At 41.7% G+C, this 16,298-nt stretch overlaps 1 protein-coding gene across 1 annotated transcript in view; it reads left to right on the top strand.

The window, feature by feature from the left end:
• The window catches only part of PCSK2 (proprotein convertase subtilisin/kexin type 2), a 102,160-nt gene that overhangs the window by 61,390 nt on the left and 24,472 nt on the right, over positions 1 to 16,298 (top strand). The window contains exons 6-7 of the mRNA XM_082756529.1: positions 9,082 to 9,158; positions 15,207 to 15,295. Coding sequence (XP_082612655.1) covers positions 9,082 to 9,158; positions 15,207 to 15,295 — 166 coding nt within the window. The remainder of the gene's footprint in view (positions 1 to 9,081; positions 9,159 to 15,206; positions 15,296 to 16,298) is intronic.

Below are 16,298 nucleotides of genomic sequence, written 5' to 3'. Positions count from 1 at the left end.
TTGGTTTCACTGACTTTCACACAGAATAAACAATGCAAATGATTTTTAATTAATGGAAAAGCATATAAATTAGTCCATTAAAATCCCTGAGAACCCAGCATGTCTTGCCGGATATTAGTCACATGAATACTCCCTTGGGATGCTCTTAATCTACACTAATGAGGTTAGCATGCAACTGGAATAAAAAAGAGTAGATCCTCCAGACTGTTTAACTCTAAGGCATGTAAGTCAACCTGTTTGCTTTCTGTGATGAAAGACATGGAGATAATGGCTTGCATTACATTTTCTAAGTCTCTTCTCCAAACTTTTTACCTCCTTTTGATTCACCTACAATGCCTTTCTTGTGTCCATTTGTCATCCTCCATATCCATGCAATTAAGGTGAAACACTGCGTGAGTCCTTGTTAAGAGTTGGTTCTTCTGTCAGCTGAAAAACCTTTTAGAACAAGAAAACAAACAAACAAACAAAAAACAGACACTTGTGTGTCTTGTCTGTGCTTACTTCTAGTTTTTTTGTTATAACCGGAGTAGTTTCCCAGTCCTTCCCTTCGCTCCCTCTCCACAACCACCACCAACTAGGTCTGTCTGTTGTAGCCAGCTCCCCAAACCATTGAAGCCACATTGATTTCCATCTTCTCCAGAGTTGCCTGTTTAGTAACGGCATGATTGGTGTAACTGGTTAAAGTGATCAGCCGCAAGAGCCTGCCACTTTTGTTTTATGAGTGCCATTATAACCATATGTCCAGTCTTTCTGTACTTTGCTGGAAGCGTTGCTGATAATTGATCGGCTTTTACCGACTCTGTGATGCCTCTGTGTGGACGGTGATGTGGGTGTCAGTGCCTGCTAGGCATGTGCAGCAGCAGGGAAGCATTTGCTCTCCCAGGACAAGCACTTCACCCTATTTATGTCATGCTAAAGACCTGTGTTTGAGTTAGTCCTGAGTACTGCAAACTCTGATCTGTAGGTTTTCTTCCACCAGTGGAAAAAAACTGTACTATATCCACTACGTGGTGCTTCAGAAAGTGGCCTTTATGTAGGGTGTGATCCAAATCCTGCCTATGGTATTTGGTGGATAAGCCTGTGGCAGATTTTGGAAGGCTTTGGATCAAGCCCATTGATAGGAGCAAGAGAATTTAGCTTCCCTTCTCTTCGAGTTCATCCCTCAAAGAGGCTGTAAGTGCTGGCTGCTATCACAGCTCTGCAAACACAACCTTACTACAGCTCAGCACCCAACACGTATTTGATGTACCAACAAACTTGTCAGCTATTTCTTACAGGATTATAACTAAGAGTAATGGACCTGAACCTCATTTTTCTGCTGCTAGCTTTATACCTCTATTAGTCTCTCAACTTCAGTAGGTCACACTAATACATAACAAGAGTAGTCTGAAGGGGGAAAAATCTGTGTGTTGGAAAGAGAGTGTGGACCAGGTTTTTAATAAGATAGAACACTAAAGCCAGATGGAGTGTGCATTCAGAGTATTTTTCAGTAAAATTCATTTTGCTTTTTGTATTTGTTAACATGATAAAATAACCCAAAGGCTTTTAGGTATCTAGCTATTCAGATGCCCTGTTTTTTATTGACACACATCCTACCCCCAATTAAAGAAACCAAGGAGTTCATTTCATAAGCTGAAAAATTAAACCTTTAAATTTGCCACTTGCCCTGAAGATCATTATCTGTAGTTAATAGTCTTAATTTATTTTATTAATTGTATTCTGCAATGTGTCTCTGTGTGAATATTCAGTATGTTCCCTGCATATCAGAGATTTTTATGCATCCCTTCTGAAAATCAAGGAATTTGGCTGAGCAGAAATATGTTGCATTTTTTTTGGTACATAAACTTGCTTTTGCCTTCAGAGCCCGGACTGTAAGTAATTAACAACTCGTAGTGAGCTTCCACTACATTTTTTTCCACACCATCCTGAAAATCATGGAGCGAGCTAAGAATGCCAAGAGGTAAATTGTGAAGTAGCCTCTTTATTATAAGCACAACTTCATTTGGTTGCTTGCTTTTTAATAAAGACTTATGGCTGTCTCAATTTCTTATGCTATTTACTATGCCATGGGAAGATGCAGGAGAGAGAAAAAGGAAGAGTATTTCTTTAAGCCAGATACATTTATGAAATTTTGCTAGGAAAAAAAATCTCCACTCTTAAAAAAAAAAAAAAAAGGCACAACTGCCCAACCTATTTTTTCTCTGAGTTTCTGTGATTTATTTATTTTTTGTCCTGCAGCAGTCACGTTTTGTTTATAGTCAGTTTATTCTCCTTTGGCTGTAATTTCCCCAGTTTAGTTTTTGACTTAATCTCAAATTTTTAAGTGTTAAGGAAATTGAGGTAGGAATTTTTTTTTCAGTGGTAACTACAAAAATGTCCACTTAAAGAAAGCTTTCTCAGCTCCCTAATAGGTCCAGGAGGCTAGAAAGTGGTTTCTTTAGCAGCTAACAGGCTGCTGATGGGCAAGACTAATGACTTGAGAAGACAAATTGGGTCATTCATCATTTCACCAAAATCAGAGCTTCCTCCAAAAATGCTCCATTTTAAGACACCATCATTATGCAGCAAATATTATGGGGAAAGCCACACTTGTCTAGATGTGTAAGACAAAGTAATGAGGAACAACAGAATGATGTTAGCTGCGCATAAAATGAAGGGCGTCCAAGAACTCTGCTCCAGGAATCTTTCATGCCTTTTTATTTTAAATTATGTATTTTGGGATGGTGCAGTCCACTTGGCTGCAGCAGGTTTGCTTTGTGTTGTGAGATCACCACTGCGGTGTGCTATGTTCTTGCTCGTTTTGTGGACAAGCAGAGCCTCTAATGAATACCTGAAACTGGAATGCAAGGACAGTTCATGGGCATCTTGGATAGTATTCAGGACCCAGCATACTTCTCTGCTCTGTCTGTTTCAAATGATACCCTGATTTATTATTCTGTGACTGTTTTGAAAAGGAGGATGGCAGGAAAGCGTGTCACTGTCTTATTCATTATTCAAGGTATGGCTGAATATTCCTCCTCCTAAGATGTGCCTGTAAGAACTGGGTAAAAGGCTTATGCTTCTGGAGAGGGGCTGGCAGCATTCGCAGGCAGTGAATTCTCTCTTTATTGTTAATATTTTTGAACACAACCTATTACTTTGTGGATGTATTGTCAGCGTTGACAAGGTCTTGAATGCAGCTGTGGATTTGCTGGATGGTAATATGGGACACATAAATTGGTTCATGGAGAAGCAGAGCTGTTGAGGAAGCTGTGGATTTTCTTTTATTTCCTGCTTCAAACAAGCAAAACAAACAAACAAAACCAACCAGGAGCTAGAACAGCAGGCTTCCCTTGGCAGAGAGGGGATGCTTACTGTATGACTACTGACTTGGCAATCATGACTCTTTCTCATTAATGACCTTTAAGCCTTCTAGCACCCCTCCTAGGCAAAATGTCACATCGCCTCCTCTTTTGCCTCATGGTGAGCATATTACATTTTCTCAGGCTTGTGTCTACAAAACTGAATTTCATTTTTCCACCACATGACGTTCAGTGTTATTTTAGTACAGTTTCTCAAAGATGTTATATGTTGTAATCTGAGCCCAGGGGTTTGCTCGCTCTTCGCATCAGTAAAGAGCTCAAACGAGCAAAAGGTATCTTTCTGCTTTAAATCTCCAAGGAATTGCAGTTGCTTGAAAATGGTTAGACCAGATGCCACCTGCGTTAAAAATGTTTTTCTCATTCAAAAAGATCCAGTCTCTGGGCTAAATTCACCTGTGCTTTAACGCCATAAATAGAATCAGATTGTGACCAGTGGAACGTTTGTCTTTAATTGTTTCTCTCACATACTTTCATGTGACCATAGGCAAATTTCTTGAATAAGGCGAAAAAGGGAATTCTACGTGAATTACTCTTTAGAGGCTCATAAAGCCATATAAAAATTTATGAGCTTCCTGCATTATTCAAGATATATAATTTTATTACAGATCTGAGCAACACATGGGACAATTGATTTACAGTTATTGTCATATTTTAGAGAATGAATGTTTTACAAATAAGATTGTACTGCATATATGTTAAAAAATAAAAGGCAATTCTTTGGAAATGCCAGTCAAAGCTTATTTAAAAGGAAAGCAGAATTTTATACATAGGCAAAAGTAATCTATTTGTATCATGGTACATGAAGCATTACTTAGTAATCAGTTGAAAGAATCTCATTATCTGATCCAGTTCTTTATTTGTTAGCATCTTATTGGGGATAGAGATGCAGAAAGCTAGAAAGCAAAAGAAGAGATACGCCTTAAAACAGAAGATAATACCTCTCTTTGGCAAAACAGCCATTTCTATTATATAATAGTCATTGTTTATATATAATTTTGGTGACAGATAAACATCAGTTTCTCTTCGCAGCAAGTAACTGGTTTTGACTGAACACAAGGGATAGGACTGATCACATTCTAACGTTATGCCCAAGTCTATTTTCCGTGCCAAAGACTGACAGCATGGACTTGTTCCCTGGAGCTGATTGTCTCCATTGATGGTAGAAAAAAACAACTGAGTAACTGCCATCGATATTGATAACTAAATACTAGATACTTCAAGCCTAAGAGAAACACCTGCTGTCATGCTGGTTTGGCATTAAAACTATAAAACTGAATCACTTGAGTTGAAAGGCAAAATGTTTTAATTTCACTGTGCTGCTGCAGATCCTCATTTGCACTGGTTTTGGTTGCTACCTCATCTCTGATTTGGCAATGAACTGGCCCTAGCTGCCTGCTGGGAATTCCAGCCTTTGGAAGAGAATGGCAGATGACAGATTTTAATATTCACTTCCCAAAACACAAGATGAAACACTTTGGCTGTGACTGAGGCAGTTCCTTTTTCGATCCAGTGTTGTACTGGAGGATGGGGGAGGAAGAAGGAAAAAAAGCAACAAATTGGGTTCTCGCTTAGATACTTAGGGGTTTGATCTTTTAAATTAGGAACTTGAAACAGTCCATTTGTACTTGTCACTGCTGTTTCATTACCAGTTCTACTACTTTCATAGTGTGGGCGGAATATTTGTTCATGAAGCTGAAACTTGCTGCCTTTTCTCAAAGACCCTAATGAAGGTAAATCTTGCAGTCAGCAGTTGTTTTCTTTGCAAGGATTCTTCTTAATTTTGCACTTTGTGGATGGTTCCTTCTACACTGGATATTTTTTCCTCTGAGTGCAGTGATCTAAAATCAAGTGAATAAGAACTGCAGGATTTGTGTTGCACAAGTTTGTTTTTAGCCTGCCAAAAGCAACCTTTTCAGAGTCTGACAGGTGGCTACATGGGACGTAGAGCAGAGCTCCAGGCTACTGAATCACACATGGAATCCATTTGCCTCTCACTACTCTGGACACAAGTGATATATCTGCACAGTTAGAAGGGATTTTGAGTCCATAATTCTCTGCACAGGGGAATTCCAGAGTCAGGAGTGGTTGATAGCTTCCACAGGGTGCTTTTGTGTCTGATGTATTCCTGAAAAATCAGCCTCACCAGCCCTTCTTTGAACTTAGGGCCTGTGTGAGTAGGACCACATTCCTTCCAGATGAGGGAGGGAAAATATCCCACAACTGAGTTTAATTTCTCGTCCATACAATACTTCTAGAGTGAAAACAGAATAAGGAGCTGGCAATATACTGATGGAATTACATTTAGTATCCAGTTATATCATACCCATGCGAAAAAGATCTCAAATCCCTGGAACTAAGCTCAGTTATCTGCAGTCTGCACAGTTTCCAGGACATGTCTAGTCCAAGGCAGTAATATAAAAAGTTTATTTAATTTGTGATTGAAATTCATTTCTCTCCAAAAGTTGCCAACCCTAGACTAGACTCTGTGACAGAGTAGGTTTTATCTTCTAATTAAATTACCCCGAAAGAGTAATTGTTTCTGTTTTGACTTTACCATTGGAGGTATTTTTCCAGCCTGTCCTGCTAGGAGTAGATACTGCGCTTGTTAATAAAAAACAGGACAGGATCTTCCATTGACAAGCTCATTTCCTTTTACTGATGTTCATTTCTTTTTACTGCCAGGTGTTGGATGAAACCTTGGTCCTTGCACAAATCCTTGTCACAGCTCCCCTGGACACTGCAGATTGCAAACCCCTTCTGTTGCTTTGGCAGGGGACGTTTGTGCCACAAGGCCATTGTCACACAGGCCACCACTTGCGGCACATCCCCTGTCTCCTGTGTGACTTGTCATACCCCACAAAAGAGCTGGTGTTACTCCTGAAATTCCCACTATGGCAGAAACAGCCTTTTGCAACTACACAAAGGGGAAGTAGTCAGCCCAAGTTATCTATTACTTCTTACCTTGCTTCTGCCTGTCTTGGGCTGCAGCATCTGATTAGCAAGCACTGTTCTTTAGCACAAGGTCAGATGCCTTTCTCTGCTGTCTGTCACTATAGCAATATTTACTGCACCCCAGTGTAAGCTGTGCCCCCAGCACCGTGTTTTATTATGAGCTGTAGTTACAGGAATACAGGTTACACTTAACACAAGTACCTGGGAGTGCTTTGAAAGCCGGGAAAAAGGAACAGAAAGGTGAAGTGACTTGGTTCTGGTTGCCACAGTGACCCCTAAAAGCTTTAGACTGCTTCCAGCCAGGTGAGCTGCTGCTGGTGACATTCCCTTCATGCTCACGGTTAGCACCAGCTGCAGTACCTTAGTTTCTGTGACACCGGAGAGCACAGCACTGCTGTACAACAGGACATGGCACGTACAGGGGCAATGCGAGAGGCCCAGAGCCATTTAGCCAAGGACCAACAACAGCCAAGAGGGGCTGCTGGGGGAGCAGCTCGGTCACCAGATCAGAGGCTGTGTCATTCCAGGTTGTGGCCTCCTGGCTTCCAGCATCTGTTGTTTTGGGGACTGTTGGAAATGGAAAAAGCACAGCAGATAATACCCTTTCCAGATTTATCTTCCATTAATTTGTCTTAAGCTCTTTATTTTTTTCTCTTTATTTTTTTTTTCTTCTTTTTTTTTTTTCTTCTTTTTTCCCCAGGGTTTTGACCTCTGTGTTGCTGGGGGCCAATGAATTTTGTAACTCATTACATGTTCTGTGGAAAAGTACTTCTTGCTGTTTTCTGCTGCTTCTAAATCTTCCCTCTGGTAATTTCTGTGGATTCCCGCTAGTTCTCACATTATGAGGAGTACTCAATAACTCCCTGTCCACCTTCTCTGTGCTATCCATGATTTATAGATCTCTGTCAAATTCCCCTTTCCCTGGCTGAAAAGTCATATTCTGTTTACTCTTCACTCATACAAATCCATGCCTTTCAATTGCAGTATAAGGAATTGAGCTAATTAAAAGAGGTAAATTAAACATACACCTGAGCACAGAGACTCAAAACCACTAAGAATCTGTGCCTTAAGATGCCTTCTAATAATTTCAGCTACAGGCTGAAAATCAGGGCCCTAGTTTAGAGATACTGAGAGATCAGTAAAGATACTCACAAGGGGATTCAGCTATATCTGAGCAGGAGAACAGCATCAAACCGCGTGATTGACATTCTGCAAAAAAATGACCCCAAAAAATCTGCAAAAAAAAATGACCCAAAAAAACATTGTGCAGTGACTGGATACTTAGTTATACCCTCCAAGGAACAAGGACAGCGTTGTCTCTGTTTTGTTCTGGCAGAAGAGTTTTTGGGAGCTGGGTTTATTGAATCTAAAATCCCAAGACTTTGGTGCTACCAACGGACTGCCTATTCCTGTACCCCTGAAACTGATAATTTGCTGAAGGGGAATGTTTTTGGGAACAAAGCTATTCATACACGAGTCTCAAATTATCTTCAATAGCATGCTCAGCCAAATCTTACAAAGAATGTACGTACACATTAATTAAGAATTAACATAATTCTGTTCCTTGACTATGGTGTTTATTAAAATATAAACTGTGTGATCACACACTTGAGAGGAAGCTTCTAAATATTTTTAAAAGCTTAATTTCCAGTCACCCTTTATTTATGTGTTTTCATTGAGAGAGAAGAAAGAAGATGGCACTTGACTTTCTGAAACTTTCCACTTGGTTCTCAAATATAGCATCAAAAAGTTGCTGAGTGTCCTTTATGCTGCTGATGGGGCAAAATCATGAATGGTTTAGATTATATGGAAAGGAGAGGCATGGGATGGCACTTTCAGAAGGGCCTGCAAGCCGCATTTGTGAAGCTATTCAAGCAACTGAAGGATCAAGAAAATACATAAATGGGATTCTCAGATGTATGTGCTGACCATGAATATAGTTTTCATGCTTGAATTCTGAGAAATTGAGACATTGAAATGATTGTACAAAACTGTTTGTCTTAGTAATGCAAATTAATTTTTAAAAGATAATTATAGGAAGGAAGATCCCAAGTGTCTGGTAATTTCCACTGCCATTTGAAAAATAGGATTTAATGTTTTTCCTGCCACACTGAGTAACCCAACACTTAAATATGGATGTAGATATTGGTGAGGTAGTCAAATTAACCTGAAGCTGTACTTAAGATCCCGGTAGATAAAGTACTTTTGGAAATTGTGTCCCGTGTTTGAGCTGGTGCTGAGATGTAACTATGCAGGGCTCTTGCTGAATCTTGTATGGGATCAGAGAAAGGATGACATTTTCTGTTCAAGGGGAGGAAAAATAAAATACAAACCACCTAACAAAGTTTTCTGTGGATATATTGACTAAGGTATTACTGTCAGTTGGACATCACTACTTATGGTGTGAGGTTTTCAGTTTGGAATCTGTCTTTGGAAAATAGCTATTTAGGATCCCCAGTGCTAAGGGAGCAGACCAGAAGAGCTGTGGCCTGCAGTGTGTCAGAAGTAGCCTGAGCACTCACAGCACATCACACTAAGCCACCCTGGTAGGGCAATACTAATGGAGGTTTTGCACCCCAAAGAGCATCTTTCCCCAGGCATTCTGGTATGAGAAATGTGCAGCACTACAGGGACCAGCATCCAAAATGCATCTCAGAGAATGAAGATGACAAAGATTACTGATGACTCCCAGCCTCTACAACCTGTCCCACTTTGCCCTGCACATCTGCTTTTCTGCTAACTCACTGAATGTCTTTGTGTTTTGCAGAATGCCCAAGCCAGCTACGACTTCAGCAGTAATGATCCCTACCCTTACCCCCGCTACACAGATGACTGGTTTAACAGGTAAATGGCTTCCAATTGACCTGCCATTCACTGCAGTTGGCAGAGGAAATGATAAGTATTTGCTGATATTTGTGGAATGTCTGTTTTCTTCTAAATTCTGTGGTTGCCAAAACAGAAGCTTCAATCTCATTACAGCTTAAAAATGAGAGGCTACTTCTAACTTCATTTTTTAGATAATGCTGAACAGTGGTTCATAAGCAGTTTATAAATGGTTTATTGTGTTTTTAGATGAAGCTGATGCTTCAGAAGAGTATATATTTACATTGTCTGTACGGGTGACAGACACATACAGTTTTCTGCCAGCTAGTCTATGACTTTATGATAACCCAGCTCTGTAAGTTTAATGCAGTCTTGATGGGTTTCCCATCTATTGCACCTGATATAGTATGACCACTATTTAATTTTAAAGATAATAAGCTGCAAGGAGGAATTTTGTGCAGCTGGAGTCAGACAGGAAAAGACTCTGGGGGACGGAGCAGCTTTTTCACTTGATTGTAAACTAAGAGTGCTGAAGAGCAGCATGGTGTAAAATAACCAGCTTGGAAAAAAAAAATTACATTTTACAGAAGTTCTGAATCATCTATCCTTTCACCATGATTTAAGGACAGTGTATGCGGATAGCATTTCAGAGTTTGATTCTGAGATATTTCAGATGGCTGGAGGAATTAAAGTCCATGCACCACTGACTGGGAACCTGTTCTGTTGGGTTTTAAGCCTGGAATCAACAGTGCAACTGTGTTTGTTGTGGTGTTTCTCCCTATCACAGCGTGATTATCCAAGTCCCACTTTTCCATCAGTATGTTCTGAACCTAACCACTTTCTAACCCGTGATTGTCTGGTCCTTAAAGGTATGGTATAAATGCGAATGGCCCAAAAGAAAAGGCTCCAGATTTTAGGAAACATAACTGTTTGGTTTCCCCAAACACATTTTTGATTAAAATAGAATAGAAACATGTTGACAGTTCTTAAAATAAAATAAAATAAAATAAAATAAAATAAAATAAAATAAAATAAAATAAAATAAAATAAAATAAAATAAAATCCCTGGCTTCTGTATCCATACCATACAATGCCCTTTCTGCCAGGCAAACTGCTCCTAGCAAGATGTTAACATAGTCAAGGGTGCAGAGTCCAAGGCGCACCTATAAGGTGCGTTTAGTACCTGGCGATCTCATCTTCCAGCATCTCTGGCTCTTCAGGATACTCACCAGGGTGTCGGACAGGTTCTGGCTTCAATTTGCAAAACTTGTTTCTGGCTATTTTCAAGGAAATTTCCAAATGTTGTCTAGATTTGAGTATAATTGATGCCTTCAGCATTTATATAGCAGCAGCTCTGAGAAGCTGGAGTATTTTAAGATTTTCAGGGCTCATAGTGTTTGTAGAAATACATTGGAGCTATTTGAACTTGTTTTCATCTCTAACTTAGTGTGGCTGCATGAATGGCCTCTTGAGTTTTGGATGTAGATTGTTTTGTTGTTGTTTGTTTCTGTTTCTAAAGAAATCAATTTTACGTCAGTCAGGGTCTCACAACAAAGATGTGGAGCAGCTGTGCTTCCACCTCAGACACAGGCTTCCTGGAATGGATCAAACAGATTTAGGAGCTGTGATGTCCTCGTTTATAGTCCTGCCATTTTTCAGCAAAAGCAAGATGCCAGTGATATTTCTCCTTCATTTTAGGAAAGGACATCTGACAATTTTAAACTAGCATGAATCCAATTAGTGAATGGAAAGCCAGAGAAAGACTAGGGCTCTAATTTGTGAAGGTCTGCTAGCTTTCTTGCTTTATTTATGCAAAGGATCTTTGTAGGAGAAAGATATCACTTAGCTCTGGAGCAGTACAGAGGAAAATTAAATTTAGCTTTAGTGGGTAATGGTAGATTGTGTCATTTTCAGTGTGGAACTTCATAAAACTAAGTGTGTTCTGCCAAGCACCATTAACACCAGTTGTGCTGCAATCAAATATTTTATAGCAGGGCGCAGTTTGCGGTCCTCACATGTTCGGCAAGGTGGCACTGCAGACAGAGTTACCTCCTAAAGTCTCTTAAACAGGCCTGGAGTATCCTGGAAACGACAAGGCTTATGATCTCTCACCCCAGATTCCTCTGCCTAACCTCAGGCACTCGAGTGAAGAACCAAGAGTAAGCAGCACAGTTGCCTGTGACTCAATCTATAATTATTGAGAACAGCGTGATGCAGGTTTTCAGAACTGCAATATCTCTTTCTGTTTCTTTTCTTGAGCAGACAGGGAGCTGAAACTATTTCAATATCAAGTCCATTCCTTGCCTGCACAATTCAGGAAGTCTTCAAGAAGTGAGATGTCACCTTTTGCCCAGACTAAGACAAGAACCAACACACTGTGTCCAGTTGTTCAGGAGTAGTTGTGGCTGTTTTTCTCCGCAGATTCCTATGCTGTATTGTCAGTTAAACTGATGTGCCCATCTATAAGCTATTGTCATGACTTGTGACTCCTGAATTGTTATTACTGGGAGGTTACAACCATCTGCCTGTGATGGTCTGACTGTGTCATATGTGTAACTGCACAGGTGCATCTGGATATACAGTAGTTATACAGGACTGCCATTCAAAGAAGCCAATAAAGGCTCCATTTTGCTCAGTTTGCAGTAAGTTACATATCTCCCATTGAATTTTATGCATGCAGGAGGATCACACTCAAAATAGGATAGCGTGGTATTCCTTTTTCCATAAAGAACATGTTTCTGTGTAAGCAATTCAAGTGATTTGTGGAACAAGAAGCAGAAGACTGTTTTTAAAAAAGATGAACCAAGGGGCTTTTGTAAGCTGCCAGCTGCATGTGCCAAGTATCATTAGACTTTAAGAAAAAAGGGAGAGGTTTTTGCATCGAGTATTTCATTAATCACAGCTGCTCTGCTCCTAAGTACAGATTCCGTTTCCAGTTGGTGCTTTTTAAGGCTGCTGGAAGCACTCTGGCCTCTATATCTAGGAGCCACTGGCCTGTGAAATCAAGCAGGGTGGGTTTTGGAAGGGGACAATTTGGTGCTTCAGGCAGGGAGCTGCAGGCAGGCAGTTTGGCTGCTGTTCCCAGCAGAGGTGCGCAGATGGCTGGGCAGCAAGGGTATTTATTCCCATGCTCCCCAGACTTTCTGCTTGACTGTGTTCAGAGCACAGCTTGGGGACCAAGCCCACAAAGAGAATGACATTTTGGGATGGGAAATGCTGGGTGCAACACAAGGCAGGGCCGTGTTGGAGCCCAAGAAGCAGTGAGGGCAGTGAAGGAACCTGAACCAAGCCCAGTTCCCAAAAGCAGAGGCAGCCCCCCAGCACTCAGAGTGGTTTTCTGGTGCCCACTTTGGGAAGCAGCTGTGCTTCTACCACCACCTCCTGCATAACATTCAGGAGCTCGGCAGGGACCACGTTGTGCTGTGCAGAGGTACCTGTGCACATCAGGGATAGCTCAGCCTTGCTGTATGGCCCTCTGACTCCTCATTGCGAGCCTGCACGGGGCTCCCCATCTCAAAGCTCTGAGATTAGGAATTTCTGCTGGGACATAAATAACAAATAATTATTTTCACTCCTGTAGCCTCTGTATTCAATATATTCTCTCACCCAGATCAGAGTTTGCTGGGCATAAAATTATTTTCTATCTTGGAAATCTGTTTTCTTCAGATGTTAAAGAAAAAAGAAGGCCTTTATCTATTATGGATTCAAACAAAATCCCACTGAGTCTCCCCTTGGCTTCCAGACAGCGCTCATTAAAAGTATAAAAACACCTGCTCCCCTCCTCCTCTGTTTTTCAATCGATACACTGGAAACCACGCAATAATTGAGAATTCATATAAAGGGATATAACAGCTCTTTCTACCTGCAGCGTTACCACACGAGTAATGGAGAGCCGCAGCACTACTTCTGTTTCTTTGCGTGTTTGGATACAGGTGGAGTGGCATGTTCCCAAAGCAGTGCCCCCCTTCCTGCTGTGCTTCCCCATGTGCAAACACTCAAAGGCTCAGAGGCCACAATATCGGGCGACTTAATTATTTTTATCACCAGGTTTTAAAGATTGAAATTTGGTGATGAGGTGACCATTGGAGAGAGAAGCTGTGAGTTGGGCCCATGACACAGGTCACTTCACAGAAACCACAATGGGTTTATCAATGATACATGAACAGCAGAAAGGGCTAGATTTGAAAAGTCTGTTATTTTCCATTAATAATTCAACTAAATGCATTTGCAGTAACTCGCATGTGATTTTTTTTCCCTCCAGCCAGCAGCATGGTGTCTAAACCCTGAGCTGCTGGAACAGGTCTGCTCACAGGCTCCATCATGCGGACCGCTGGAGAGCAGAAGTAGGGAAGAGGACCTTCTGGCAGTCCTAATACGGTTTTTCCTTCTGTGATACAGACTTCACCTGACAGCATCACCATTTTTATTTAATTTTTTTTATTATTATTTTTTTTTGTGCCCCAGCCTCAGTTAAGCCAATTTTTTAACAAAGCCATTTACTCTGCTTTGTGGCTTCGAGCTAGCCCACAGGTGACTAGATAACGAATGCCTAGCAACCGTATATTTTTTTTCACAGTTCCTTGAACAAGGGCATGAGGGAAAACCTGCTTGAATGTTGAAAGAAATTTCTCCAGCAGCTGAATAAGAAGTCTGTATCACTCACCTCTCTCCCCCCTTTGTAAAAGGAACTTGCGTGAGATCGTGATCACAACACTGTGTCCATTTGAGACCAGCCTTTTTTTTTTTTCTTGGAGCTACCTTGAAAAACACGCTCTTCCAAGTGCAGCAGTGAAAAGGATGTGACGCTTCTCACCCCTTTATTAATTTTACACTCACCTCTGCCAGAGGTGCTTAAAGGGAGAGAGGGAGAAAAAAGCTGATTAAAAGAAAACAATCCTGCTGCCTCCAGTGATGGTTCGTCTGGGATTCTGTATAGCCTTTACAACACAGCACAGCTAATTGCATGAATCCTTAGCATGCTGTAGGAGCAGTGCCAGCTGTAATGCACAGAGGGGATGGATGTGAGTGCTAGGAAGGATTCATATTGATGGAACATCTTAAAAAAACTGTCATCAGCATAGATTTTGCTAGTTGCTCTGCTGCTGCGCTGTTTTTTAAAACTATATTATGTTGCCTTTATTTAACTTCTGTGTTGTTTAATTTTTGTGATGAATTAGGAGAAAGAAAAATGCAATGTGCCTTCCTGCAAGCCTGCCTCAAAGCCACCAGCAGCTTCTTAACCAGCTGTTAAGAGCTGTAAAGCACTTCAGAGACACCAAGTGTTCTCGAAACGCCACGTGTCAGCCTGAACCTGGACCTCGGTGTCAGAGACATTTCCCATTTGAGCTGAAAGCAGGAGGTCTGCGAGTTGACAGCTGCAGCCCCTTTTCTGCCTTTGGCTCTCCTGGGAATTAGGGGCTGGAAGAGGAGGGTACAGGTGCCCTTGGGCCTGGCCAGCCAGGCCACAGTGCTGGTGCCGAGGAATGCAGTGACCCCTGCGGCTCTTTTCTGCTGCTCCAGCTTGATCTTGCACCACCTCTTTGCATAGCATTTTGTTGTGGGCAAGGATTTACTCCTGATACATGTTTGAAGAGCAAAAAGGCAATTGTACCTAGTTCTTTGGGGCTCAAAATAGTGTGTGTCATGCTGCCTAGTCACGAAAATACAGGACTTAATATTGATCTTATTTCTGCACTGTTCTTTCAAGGGGCTGTTTCTGCTGCCTAATAGTTGGTAACAAGACAGAATTTGACACCCAGAGTTAAAAAGAAAAGGGCTGAATAACTTCAGGACTAAATGAAGCATAAGTATGCATGTTAACCTCCGAGCGAGCATCATCCGTACTGCAGAGGGGAAATTGATTATTTGTGCTTCAGGAAGGAATGAGCTCATCCAAGGATCCTAGTACAGCGCTCGGCAGTTTGCCATGGAAGGGTTTTCCTCTGAAGCTCTGGGATCTGCCTACAATGAGGCAAAACCAGGACCAGGGTGATGCATCTTCATTCAGCACATGCAGTTGACCACCGAATTAGCTGGGCTCACATGGTGTCTATGTTTTCTCCTCTGCAGCCACGGGACAAGATGTGCGGGAGAGGTGTCTGCTGCTGCCAACAACAACATCTGCGGTGTGGGAGTTGCGTACAACTCCAAGGTGGCAGGTACAGTTGCAATCCAAGGTGTAAATGCTCCTCAGGCAAAACTGCTCCTGCAGGGACAGGTAGCATTGCCCAGGACAGGACTGCAGGCTGGCACTGGACCATGTGTTTATTACTTTTTACAGAAGCTGGAGAGAGGAATTTCTCCATGGCTTTGTCTTCTCAGCTGAGGGCCTTATGTTGCTTCTTCAAAGACATTGCAGAGGAACAGCTCATCTTCTCCTTATGTTATTCCCTGCTTGCAATGCTCCTTCCCTGCACAGTTGCAGAATCATTTGTGACAAATCTCATTTTTCAGGAGGTAAAATACAAATTTCTGCTGTACTTGGAAATTGTACTTGAAAAGGCAAATCCCACGCTGTTTCTGTTCCTCAGGCTTTCACAGCACAGGCCCTGCAGTGCTGGGAATCTCTGCAGTCATTGCTTTCCTCTCTCATAACAAGGCAGAGTGGTAGGAGTAAAGGCACAGAGTGGACTTGGTGGTGCTTAGCACCCAGCATTCACACCTGAGATGTGTTGGGTATTTTTACTTCAAATAGCTTTTGTCTGCGCTGACAGACTGAGCACAGTGGTTGGAGTGAGTTGAGCATGCTTGGACAGCATGTGCCAGTTTAGTTTCATCCTAAAGAAATCTGTTTTTCCCACTGAAAGGTTGTTCCATGATGTTAACAAGGGCACAGCAAGTAGAGAGATGCTTATGAATTCAATTTCATTCCCTAATCCACACTAAACTCCAGTGTGGATGCACCCATTGCTTCCTGGGGAAGGTTCGCAGTGGGTGTGCAAGGGCAGCTCTGCTCTGCTGGGCCAGTCCCCAGTTCACTGCCATGATAGAAGAGTCTGAGGAAGGCCACGTTTTACCTGTCACTGCATGACCCAAAGCCAAACTTCCACGTTAGAAGGACCCCAAGCAGCGTTTGCTAAGCTGTTATCCAAGAAACATCCCATAAGAGTTAGTAACCAAACAGGCAGGTCTAGTGCTTGTCCCTCTCCTTCAGCAGAGGCA

Source organism: Aythya marila (assembly GCF_965140915.1).
Source record: "Aythya marila genome assembly, chromosome: 3".
Lineage (NCBI taxonomy): Eukaryota > Metazoa > Chordata > Aves > Anseriformes > Anatidae > Aythya > Aythya marila.
This window is presented reverse-complemented; position numbering and strand designations above follow the sequence as displayed.